Raw genomic sequence first — 13,585 nt, 5'->3', positions numbered from 1 at the left:
TATTCCACTGAAGCAAAGATAAAGTTGGAGCAATAAGAGAAGCTCAGGAAAGAAAAACACAGAGGTCTGAAGCCAAAGACAACTTTATGTATTATAAATATATGTCATTAATTCAGAAAGGGATTCTCTTCAAGATTTTGCATATTTAACAATTCTTGATGTTAGTATTTGTCATTATCTGCTCATGAATCCTTTTGTAATTTATATTTTGAATAAAGAGTAGTTTGATGCAATGAACAGTCTTCGAGAGGTTTGGTTAATTTGTCATGAGTTTTTTTTTTTTTGGGAGTTCTAAAGTTTTCAAATATGTTGTAGCTTATCAAGTTACAGAAAGTTTATAAACATTCGTCTGAAATGGTTTTTAAAATCGTGTCAGCAGCAATTCTTTTTTAACCATGTCTGCTATAGAATCATGGACAAAACAGAATTTATGATAAATATGCTAAAGTTTATATAAGCTTTCCTACCCACTTTTAAACAAAGTTGTTTTTTTTCTTTCCAGACAGTGCCTCTCAACAGTAATAAAAAAATATGACTTCCATCTGAAATGCCTATTGAAAACCCAGGTATTAACTTATGTTACTTCACCTGTCAATTCAACAAGCATCTATTAACCATATACTCTTTTTCTAAAACTTTGCAGTTTTCTGAAGATACAAAGATGAATAAAGTAGAAGGTCTATACTTGAGCAGCTTTCATTCTATCAAGGCAAAAAAGACAAGTAAATAGATGTGTGTTAATAAAGTGTCACAGATACTGTGAAAGACCTATGCGTATATAGGCCATGGAAGAAAGTTATCAATTTTACCTATTTGACCTGGATGTTGAAAAATGAGTATGTCAGCTAGAGAAGTGGCATGTGAAGGAAAGTGAGGGGTGGGGATAACTTTCAGTATAGAACACCATGAATAGAAGCAGTTAGGAAACAGCCTGCTGTGATTTGAAAACTGTATGAAATTTGGAATGGCTACAATTAGGGTTAAAGGCCTGTAAAGAGACCAGATGAAAGGGGCAAGCAGGGGCCATTATATAGGATCTTAAGGACACTTTATGGACAATTTAATGATTTTCTAATTTATCAGCTGATGACATAGAACCATTATGCAAGCCAGTAGAATGACAGATGGGTGATTAGAGGAGCATTTCATTAGCCCAAAGAGATGATGAGGGTATTGACAAAAACTCTACAACAGGGGTAGGTAGGAGGGGACAAATTCAAAATAGGTAAAAATATGCAACTTATATGATTTGGTGAAAGACTATGTGTAAAACAAAAGAAGAGAGTGTCTAGAATACCTCCACATTCCTGGCTGCTAATTGACTGCATGGAGACATCAGTTCACTAAAATAGCAAAGAGAGGAGAAGCTAGCTTGACAGGGAAAAATGATGGATTTAGTCTAAGACTACTGAGATTTGGTCACCAACTGGGCATCCAAGTTGTGGTCACCATTAGGCATACCATTTCTTATAACTTAATCTTCCACAGATAAAACCACCTATGATTATAGAAAATTGTATAAGACAGTTTTGTTTTTTTTTTTAAAGAATTATTTATTTATTTGCGAGAGAGAGAGAGAACAGGGGGAGGGGCTGAAAGAAAAGGGAGAGAGAATTCCAAGCTGACATCCAAGCTCAGCACAGAGCCCGTCACAGGGCTGGATCCCCAAACCCTGAGATCATGACCTAGCTGAAACCAAGAGTCAGACAGTCAACCGGCTACACTACCTTGTGCCCCAAGACAGTGTTTTTAAAACAAGTGAGGATTTCTTTATACATTAAATAATTGACTCCTGATATATATGAAAAGATAAAGAACCTAGGTAACTATTCTTAATATTAATTAACAGTAAAAGATTCAGAAAATAATAAATAATATTTCTTGATGAAGATACCAAACTCGTGTGAATTCCACATAAATATTCAAATACACAAGTGATGACACACAACTCATATACCCTTCCAAAGCGTAATCCTCTCATTCTAACAGGATTTTTCTTTCTTGAGCCCAGCTTAAATATGGAAGTTTAAAATGTGAAATGTGAAAAAAAACTCACAGATTGGTTTAAGTCTCATAAAAGTGTTATAATTAGTACTTTTTTCAGCTTGATTTTTAACCTTTGTATAGAATTTGAAATTTACCAGGTACTCAATGCAAATGAAGACTTCATTCCTAGATCATTTATGTCACTTGATTTTATGTAAATATATTTTTGAGGTTATAGTAAGCTACTTATGAATGAATTATAATTACCTAAATGTCTTGGTACTGTTCATGTATCACAAATGCCATTTTACACACACACACACACACACACACACAAATCGTTGAGAATCTGTAAAGTTCTTAATTTCCAGGAGGTCTGATCATCTTACTCATATATGAAGCCTCTAATATTTCCACTTTAAAAGAATCCATTGATTATTTTAAATTTTTCCAGTATGACTTAAAAATTGGCAAAACATCAAATAATTACTGTCTTTACATTAATACAGGCAAATAGTTATCATCACCCACATCTGAATTATCTTATAAATAGGCCACACAGTGTCTGTGATTTTCCCAGATGAACTCCTTCCAAAACCATGAGCTTTTTAAATGTGATTCTTCCTATGAGGTATCACTGGTAAATATTTGAGAAGTGAGACAGACTGTGATATGATTGATTCACAATTTTGTGCTTCCTATTTATTTTAAAATTGCATTAGGTAGCATTTCATCAATGTTGAAAATAGTACCAATTTGAAAAATATTTTTTTTTATTTTCCACACTTGAATTATTAAATGTAATTTTTTAAAAAATAGCAAACATGCAGGCTGAGTAAATATGACATGAATATTATTGAGTAATATGGATAATTTAAATTTTTAAATATTTTATTTCCTCAGCCATGGTCATTTAACATATTTTAGACTTGACTTATTTCAGATTGGGCATTCTATTATGTTTGCTAAATAGATAGTTTGTAGTTTACATAGAACTTTTCCTTTGAACATCTTCTTCCTCTCACCTATTTACTAATATCCAGAAAGATAAAGAATATTTTCTATATTCATTCTATATTCTGCATTCATCTCTAATATTTCATAGAAGTTGAAAATGGAAGAAAGAGAAAGAATTTTCCCCCTAAGATATTAGTCAGTGCTTACTTAATGCAAATTAGTGAACTATTTACTCACTGGAATCAAGACAAATGGAAATCAGAACCATACTCTGATGTTGCTGATGATCTAGTTGGAAAGACAGCATATTCACATGAATAATGTACACAGAATGGTATACATACACAGCAAGGCAATTTAAAACAAGATTTCAATCTATGTGCAGGAATCAACTTCTGATTCAAAGTGCTTCTTCTTAGTAGCCTGTAATGCACTGTCTCTAAAATTATTATTACAAGGTCAAATAGCCCTTTATAGAAAGTTAGCAATCCCTCCCACTGATGACAAACTTATACTAGAATCTAGTAACTGGTGAACTAACTGTAAACTAGATGGAAGTCGACTGAGAAAAATCTACTCATGTTTCAAAACATGGTTTGGCATCATGAAATATCTTCTTGGTCTACAAAGAGGTACAAACCTTCAAACACTTTACCATCTAGCTCATGACTCAGAGAGTGTACCAACTAGATAACCAGAATGGCATCTCTATTATTCAGGTATAAGTAACTTAATGAGTAAGGAATAATAATAATTACCTCACAGTTTCCTCTCCCTGAGACCAAAATCCAATTGTGTTCAGACTCTAGACAGGGGCTAAAATTTCTATATACAAGTAGTAATAAAAGGGGCACAAAGAGATCTTATATATTTAGCTTTATTAGAACTGAAGCTCTTTTAGTAACAAGCAGATCTATTACTGGATATTTAGACATTCAATTCAAACATAGTTTGAACAGAGTGGCAGTAAAGACAGAATTTAGGAGCAGAGATTCCAGTCAGGTATCTGGATGACAGCCCTCCACCACTATGGAAGTTTTTATTCAACTTTCCTAGCATTCGTATTATTCATCACTAGAGTGATTATAATGAAATATAATGGTATTTTTAAAAATTAATAAAAGGTGGATGTAATGTGTTTAATATAATATAGTGGTTGCAAGTTAAAAAGTGTTCAAGTAAAGATAAGTATAAGTGTTATTTTATTGCTATGAAAGTTACTATTTTTAACACTATTACTAATGTAGAGGACTGTACAGGATCCAGAAGAAAAATGTCACAAAACCGATTTGCACTCACAATAGAATATAAGAAGAGGTAGGAAAGGACCAAAAAAATCATAAGAAAAAAATAGAATAAAACAAATAGGTAACAAGGACACAGTTAAAGGTTACAAAAGAAGTCAAGGAGATGTAGGAGATAAAGTCAGGTCACAGGGATAATAAAACACAACTGCAGAATTGGAACCTGCCTTAGCAGAAATAAAGGGCATACTGAAACTACTAAAAGTCAAACCTATTATGTATAGAACACTCTCAGACTTAAAGAAAAAAAAAAAAAAAGAAAAAGTGAAACTAGATCTTCAATAAGGAAGATAATCACTAGCCAACATAATTCGTATTCCAAGTGAGATGTAAAGCACTGAAGGGTTCCATCAAAGGAATGATATGATCTGACATTTTATTTGAGATTTATGCAGTGAATTAAATAATACATGAAGAATATATAATAACATATATACAAATAAAATAATAATATTAGAACAGGCATTCTTATTAAACAGTAACTTTAGCAGCAAAATATTGCCAGTATTGTAGGATCTGACCATGTGCCATGTTAGATCTCTTTTCGTCTACATAAGAGGTAATCTTCAGAGAAAAGTGTTTTGTAGCTTTTCTTTTCACCACTTCACCTTTTCCCATTTCACCATCAAAGGATATCTATCCATTCATTAGCAATATAAAGTTTGGGTTTCCTTTTTAATGTCTACTTAAATGGAATCAAACTATGTGTAGTTTTTGAGCCATGTATCTTTCACTCATTGTTTTTCAGATTTATCCACCTTGTTCCATGTGGTTTTGATTTGTTTCCATTGTTGTATGGTACTCAATTAGATCAATGGACCTCTATTTATTTATATATTCTACTATTGATATATTCATGAGCTAATATCAAGGATTTGTCTAGGGTATATACTTAGGGTAACAGACTCTTTTCTAATAGGGACACATATATTTCATAACATAGGAGAGTTTCCATTGACCCATTTTCTCACCAAGGTATGATACATTCCAACCTTTAAAATTTTTGCCTAAGTAAGGTATATATTTTGATCATATTTCAGTTTTAATTTTCACTTCCCTAATAATGAATAAATTCATTATTCTTTACTTAAAATATCAAACTGTCATCTTTTTATTTCTGAAATATTTATTTTTTAATTTATGTTCAATTAGCCAATAATAGTACATCATTAGTTTTTGGTATAGTGTTCAATGATTATTTGTGTATAACACCCAGTGCTCATCACAACAGGTGCCTTCCTGAATATCTATCACCCAGTTACCCACCCCCACCCTTCTATAACCCTGTTTGTTTCCCAGCATCCAGAGTCTCTCATGGTTTGTCTCCCTCTCTGATTTCGTCCCAGTTTTTCCCTCCCTTCCCTATGGCCCTCTGCACTATTCCTTATGTTCCACATACGAGTGAAACCATATGATAACTGTCTTTCTCTGCTTGACTTATTTCACTTAGCATAATCTCCTCCAGTTCCACCTATGTCAATGCAAATGGTAGGTGTTCATTCTTTCTGATGGCTGAGTAATATTCTATTGTATATACAAACCACATCTTCTTTATCTATTCATCTGTTGAAGGATGTCTCGGCTCCTTCCATAGTTTGGCTATTGTGGACATTGCTGCTATGAACACTGGGTTGCAAAAGAAGGGTGCCCCTTCTTTTCACTACATCTGTATCTTTGGGGTAAATATCTAATAGTGCAATTGCTGGGTCATGGGGTAGTTCTATTTTTAACAATTTAAGGAAACTCCACACTGTTTTCCAGAGTGGCTGTACCAGCCTGCATTCCCATCAACAGTGTAAGAGTGTTTCCCTTTCTCCACATCTTCACCAACCTTTGTTGTTTCCTGTCTTATTAATTTTTGTCATTCTAACAGATGAAAGTGGTATCTCATTGTGGTTTTGATTTATATTTCCCTGATGACTAGTAATGAGCATTTTTTCACATGTCTGTTAGCCCTTTATATGTCTTCTTTGGAGAAGTATCTCATGTCTTCTGCCCATTTCTTGACTGGATTATTTGTTTTTTGGGTATTGAGTTTGATAAACTGTCATCTTTTATGATATATAGATATAGATGTAGGTAGATAGATATACACAGTCAAACTTTTCATCCATTTTCTACATTACCTTAACTTTTTCAAATAGATTGATGGGAACTACTTACATATTTACTCATCATTTGATTATCTGTATTGCCAATATTTCCTTTTAGCTGGTGGCTTGTCTTTCCACTTTCATTATGACTTGTATTTATTAAATCAACTATCTAGAAGTTTAATCTACATAAAGTAAAACACACTCATGTTAACCATACAGTTTGACTAGTTTTGCAAATGCAAATGCCTATGTAACGACCACAGACATTAAGATATAAAATATTTGCATTGCACCAAAAAGTGCTCAACTGATTTTTTGCAGGAAATACCTTCCATCCTAGACACCATGCAACCTAAGATTTACTTTCTCTGTATATGGATTTTCTTTGTCTTGATCTCCAAGAGAATCTTATTAGAAGTGATAAAAATAGGACTCTTGCTTTGTTGTTAATCTTAAGAAGAATGTTACAGTCCTTTACCATTGAGTATGAAATTATGTGGAGTTTATGTATTTTTGGCAAGAAGTTAGTCACCCTTTACTAGGTTGAAAAAGTTTCCTTCCATTCTGCCGCTTCCAGTCGGAGATGGGAGAAGAATTAGGAACAAACAAGTCAGCTGCAAGAGATTGGGAGCAGAGGACAACAGTCAAAAATGACTGCTGCCACGAGCAACTCCACAGTCACTTTTATTAGATAGAAACAATAGCCAACAGAAGGACCGATGAAGGTCAAACATTAGTCACGTCTTGAGGACAAGTGAGGAGGAAGATAAAGTTTATAGTTAACCAAGCACATTCAAAGGACTCATCTAACTAACAAAGGGCGCTTCTGGGAAGAGAAAGGAGCGATCACAAAAAAGGGAAGCAGGTGGTTTTAGTTCCACCCTGAGCTGACCGGGCGTTCCCAGGTGCTCATCTTCCCTGAAGCAGGCAAAGGCGTTCCGCTCTGGGCGGGCCGGGTATCCCCAGCTGCCCAGCTTCTTCTATCGTCCTTCTCCCCAAAGACCTGTTGCCAGTATATGTATTTCTTAAGTCCATATCTAAATGTGCTTGGCAACTAGTAAAATCCTCCAGGGGTTACAATTTAAGTAACAAATTGTTCCGAGGGGCAGCAGCACCATTCCTCATTTGCTAGGAGTTTATATTGCAGATGGGTAATAAATTTTGTCAAATACTTTTTCTGTATCTATACAGACTGGCATAAGGTTTTTCTCATTTTTTCCTTCCAAATATTAAAAATATTTTTGCACTATTGGGATAAAGAACACTTTGTGAAAATTAAAAACCCTTTCCAGGTATTTCTGGCTTCAATTAGCTAATATTTTGTTAAGGGTATTTGCATTTTTATCAACGAGACACATCAGTCTGTATTTTTATTTTGCTGTAATGCTGTAGTTTGATTTTGATGTTGGAGTAGTGGAGGAAGTTGAGAAGTATTCCCTTTCAGTATATTCTGAAAGAATTTGAGTAGATTTGATTTGATTTTGTCCTTAAATGTTTGATAAAATTTACCAATGAAATCATCTTTTTGGATTTTTCCTTGTGGCAAGGGTATTAATTATCAATTCAATTTAACTGACATAAAACTACTCAAATTTTAAAGCCATCAACTTCCCTCTAAAGTTTAGTGGCATCCAACAAATTTTGATATGCTGGCCATTATCTCTAAATATTTCTACCCCATTCTTCTCTCTAGAACTACAACTGCATATGTGACTTTGATGGCTCTTAGATGTCATATGTTAGTTTTTCTCCCCACTGTTTTTTCCCTTCATGTTTCAGTTAGGATAATTTCTCTTGACCTATCTACAATTTCATTGATAATTTTCCTAGCTATGTTCAATTTGCTGATGTGCCCGCTGAAGGAATTCAGCTCTAATATCACATATATTTTAATATTTCTATCATTTAAATTTGCTTTTCTGTATAGTTTCCATCTCTGTGTTGAAGTCCTCCCTTTCTGGTCATGCATGTTGTCCATATTTTCTACTAGATCCTGTAACATGTTAATTATAGTTATTTTAAAGTCCTTGTCTCATTATTCCAACAAATATACAGATTTGTCAATTGTTTCATCTACTAACAATGGGTTATTGTAACTTGCTTTTTTATACAAATTGTAATTTTTGATTGAATGCTAAATATCACATGGAGAATAGTAGAGAATGAGGTAAATTGAATTCACACCTGGAAATGGGCAATGTTCTTCTTTACTTATGCTATTACTACACACTATTGATATAATCTAGTCAAGATTGTGCTTTGTGTTTTGTTGTTGCTATCATTACCATAGGGCATTTCACACTTCATATTCCTTAAAATAGAGGTTAGACACTATTACCTGTACTTAGAGTGGGGCTTGTGCTGCCAGAATTCTTTCCTCAGTATTCTTGCTTCACTTTGATCTTTCAGCAGCCCCTGCTCACCTATGCACAGAGATAGTCCCTCTCAACACTCTTGTCTCTCCCCCAGCACTACTCTGCTCTTTGTTTATTATCAAAATAGACTCATCCTCTGTAGTAAGGTAAAGGGAGGTCTGTGTTGTAATGATCAGTCACAGCCATAGGCAGACTGTGTTCTATAGTCTCAAGATTGGAACTTTCTGAGAATCCCTGCCCCTCCACATGGCAGCCAAACTGTGCCTTATATCTGTAGTTAGTCTTATACAGAAGATGATTTTCTGACACTTGTACCTGGCTTCTGATTGGTATCCATGCAGGATCCTTGACTCAAGACAGAGTATCCTTCCCCTTCCCCATGGGCCAAAGGTTTTTGCTTTGATTTTTCCCTCACTGGCAAAGGATCTTCTGCTATATCTACCTCTCACCCACAGGGAGACTGCTTTGCTTTCTCTCCCTTTCCCCACAAAGTAAGATTTGTTTGCCTGGGATCAGGGTGACAGAGAGTGTTCTGCCCCTCTGAGTATTATAATTTTCCTAGTATCATCAACCAGCAGCATAATGCTTTTGCTTCTTGTTAGAGAAGGCTCCACAGAAGTGGACAGGCCTTTGTGCCTGTCTCCCAGAAACAGCTGATCATCTGGTACATACTAGACCACTAACTGGACCTTCATTTTCCTGAACAATATTTTCCCTGAACAACTGGTAAGCATCCATGGAAAACAGCTTAACTAAAATGATTTATGTTTTAGACTTCCAGATATTCCAACTTGACAGGCTGGTTCATACCTGGCCCTTTAAGAACTTATTATAATTTTAGTTAATTTATTCTTACCCTCTTGTATAGTGGTCACCTCTTTCTCCTGTGCTCTGCTAAAGGTCAAAGACTTTATATGCTCCATCTCTCTAGGGAGGGGCCTATCATTCTTTGGAATCTAGTATATTTGGTCACTTGTGACCTCAAATCTCTAATGAAGTCAGGAAAAAATATGATTCTGTATATTATCTACCTTTTTTCATTGCAAAAGTGTGACCAAATATCTATATTTTAAGCTGAAATGGAACTCCAAAGAGTATTTTTAAAAGATTTTATTTTTTAGTAATCTCTACACCTAACATGGGTCTCAAGCCCACAACCCTGAGATCAAGAGTCACATGCTTTACTGACTGAGCCAGCCAGGCACCCCTCCAAAGACTATTTTTAATCTTTGAGGAACAAACAATTTATAATAGCAATAACTAGTTCATCTGGAACAAAAATAATTCTAACTTCTCAATTTGTCTCCAAACTCATTAACTGAATTTGGCAATTTTCAGTGTGTGAATATAAATAGAAATTCATTAAGGTTTATATAAAACTTGGAAAATGGCAAGCTCTTACATGGCTGTTCCTTTGGTCTTCATCACAGCTAAATAACAGTGGGGAGGGAAGGATATGTTGTTTTGTTTTGTTTTGTCTTCCAGAAAAATGCAGAGGAGAAAAGTTGTCACCAATCTTCTCTAATGTTCAAAATACTTTTAGGATATGCTTAATATCTAAAGTATTAAAATGCTGCTCCTCAGAGTTTATGATACATCAAATATTTCCTAAGACAGACTTGGAATACAGCATATAAAATAAGAAAAGTGCATTATTGTCAATTTTCACTAACCCAAAGGGTCACAAAGATTAGAGGTAGTCCAGTTCAAATCCTATATAAATGTAAAATCTCTCGACATTCCTGACTGTCTGCATAGCCTTAATGTGGAGGAACTCTCTACTGACAGGATAGTCTCTCAAATTTTGAACAAATACTTTTTACAAAGATTTTCCTCATACTGAGTCAAAATAAGTGTTTATAAAGTTTGCAACCATTTGTTCTAATTTGTCATTCCAGAGCTGCTTACAGTAAATGTAATCACCTTTTCACTTAAACAGACTTCAAATATGTGGAAATAGTCATCATGTTTCCTTTTTCTTCTTTTTCTTCCAAGCTAAAGATTCCTAGTACCATCAACTACCTTTACTTTATGTCCATTAAACTATAGTCTTCTAGCTCAGGACTCAGTATTGTGTACTCCATCTGTGACCCCAAACTCCCTTCTCCATCAACCTAAATATTAGGTGTTCTGAAATGTTACATACCCAGCATTCAATTTTTCTTTCCTCCACAGTCTCTATTTAAACAGACATATCTAAATTCTTGGCCAGGTGTCACCTCTATGAAAACTATGCTCAAAATATCACTTGAAATCGGGTACTAATGCATGTTTCATAGTTATAGAATCTCTCATATGGTGCATCAGCCACCATAGGATTTGTAAATTTTAGGCTTATTATTATCCTTCTATGAGGTTGTGTGTGTGTGCATGTGTGCGCACATGTACACACACACACACACACACACATACACATCCTTATGTGTATGTATTAAGGGAAACTCCATGGTTTTGGAGTTTAGAAAATGTTTCCATACAGCAGTTTTGCATTTGCTTCTGTCTGGGTCCAAAATAGTCACTATATCCTGGCACAATTTTTTGACATAAATCCATACTTCACAGTTAAACACAAAATTTTTCAGGTATTCATTTTCCTCACTCAAAGCTCCTGGAAAGAGAGAGTCTTCCTCAAAAGCTCTCTTGGTCATTAGGAACTGTTTTTCTTCTCCCACCTTTTACAGGTGACAGTCTATCCAGTGTCAGGGGCTTATTCTGAGATTTCAGCTCCAGATCTGGCCTTTCCCATCTTCCTCTTACTGGTTTAGGTCTAAAATCTCAGCATTTGTCCCATGGTGAGCAGTAAATACCATTCTCTTAAGTCTGAGGGCCTAAATCTAATCTGGTATTTCCCTCAGGCCATTTAGCATCAATGTTGAAGACGCTGCTCTGGCTTTAAGTTCCCTCATCACATTTCTGTCACCCAGAAATTTATCCTATCTTTGTTTTGGGCTAAGTCATATACTTACACATTTTTCTTATAGTTCAACTAGCGTTTATATGAGCATGTGTTCTCTATGCGTGTGTGTGTGTATGTGTGTGTGTGTGTGTTTTCTCAATTCAACAGCTGGCAGAGCTAGAATCGCGTTGCATTTCCCAATAGCTGAAGGATGTGTGCGCTTGGTTGTTGCTGTGGAAGGTCAAGCTCTTCGTATCAAAAACCACATGCATCATAAGCTCATCAAAAATCTTCCCAATATTTGTTGCCATAATTAATGGGACCCTATCTTCTTAGTTTCCCAAGCATAAAAGTTTAGTCATTTAAATCCAAACTTTCTCTTGGTCCACACATTCAATTAATCATCAAGTTAATTCTACTATTGGAACATTTCATTTAACATATTCTAGCAATCTCAGCAATTCAGGAATTTAATGAATATAATATTTATCTTTCAGAATTTGAGGAAGATTAAATAAGATAAATAGATCAGATATGAAGCACTTCAAAACTAGAGTTGAGAGAGTGTAAATTAGCTACTGACTGGCCCAAGTCAACTCTGCATTTGCATTTTAATTAGAAATATTTTAAAGATTTCCACAAATTCATATCACACATCTACTTCGAATGTATGAATGAAAACTAAACATAGCACCTAATACATTCCCTTCTCATAGTTTTTATTATCTTTTGGTTTTTATTTTATTGGTTATGTGGAGATGTATAGTATCTGATTTCTCATATAAACTGAAAAATTTGTGTGAATGAATAAAAATTGAAAATGAATTAATTAGCCAAAATGTAACCTTCATTCTCTGCCAGGCACTTTTTCATATTTTATCTCATTTAACCATTATAGCAACCCTGTAATTAATTATTATTGTTCTAATTTTACAGAAGAGAAAACTTACATCCACAAAAGTTAAATAATTGATAATAATCACAGGTACAAATGGAGCAGAACCAGGATTTTAACACAGATAACCTTACTGTAAAGCTGAAAACAAAGTCTACTACACTGTTTGGAATGAGTATATTAATATACCAATAGTTGGGTTGCTCTTCTTTGGGAAACGCTAATTTGTCAAGCCCAGTCTCAAATGTGGTACCCAGAACTAAACTCCTGTTCAGATTATACACATGGAAAATGTGATGGGGATTAACTTTATAGTTATGAAGAATATATGGCTTTCAATTTAATTTAATAATGAAGCAGATCTCTGTCAGTCATGTGACAGTGTTGACTCAAATTGAGTTCACACACAAATAAAATGGCTGACTTTTTTCATATGAACTATTCATAAATTTTTCTTCTCCATGTTATGACTGAGTAGTTGTGTTTTCTTCACCTGGAAAAGACTTAAGATGTATTCCAATTAAATTGCATCTTCTTATTTTTCATCCACAGCAAAATGTAGATGATATTATTGAAGAAGTGAAAAATATATGCAGTGTTCTGGGGTGTGTGGAGACCAAACAAATTACAGATGCTGTAAATGAACTAAGTCTAATTCTTCAGAGAAAAACAGAGGTAAATACACTCACTTATTGGACAGTAATTCTTTAAAATCTGAGTTCAATAATTAATTAAGGAGAGTGAAAGAAAAAAAGAAGAGTGAAAGAATTTCTTTGTGTCTGTGTGCGCACATATGCATTTCAATCATTTGGGGCTAATGGAAACTTGATTCTATTATACCAAAAGGATTTAATTAAATTAAGAGAAATTTCTTACACATTTGAAGTTTGTAACTGCAATATATCTTCCAAGTGAGACTGAAGTTAATCCTACCATCCTACCAAGAGGAATATGCTTATATAATAACATTTATAGGCAAGTGTTTTATAGACTATTAATGGCTCTCATGTGCACCAGGATATGCAGGGGTAAGTATCCATGCTTACATGGACAAGCACACATATAGGAAAGAAAAG

At 34.4% G+C, this 13,585-nt stretch overlaps 1 protein-coding gene across 1 annotated transcript in view; it reads left to right on the top strand.

Moving 5' to 3' along the window:
- Window positions 1-13,585, top strand: part of PIK3C2G (phosphatidylinositol-4-phosphate 3-kinase catalytic subunit type 2 gamma) — a 353,953-nt gene that overhangs the window by 73,172 nt on the left and 267,196 nt on the right. The window contains exons 8-9 of the mRNA XM_047741193.1: window positions 503-566; window positions 13,062-13,184. Of these exons, the coding sequence (XP_047597149.1) occupies window positions 503-566; window positions 13,062-13,184 (187 nt within the window). The remainder of the gene's footprint in view (window positions 1-502; window positions 567-13,061; window positions 13,185-13,585) is intronic.

Source organism: Lutra lutra, chromosome 8 (assembly GCF_902655055.1).
Source record: "Lutra lutra chromosome 8, mLutLut1.2, whole genome shotgun sequence".
NCBI classification, from domain to species: domain Eukaryota; kingdom Metazoa; phylum Chordata; class Mammalia; order Carnivora; family Mustelidae; genus Lutra; species Lutra lutra.
The sequence above is the reverse complement of the archived record's forward strand: the minus strand, read 5'-3'. Positions and strand labels throughout refer to the sequence as shown.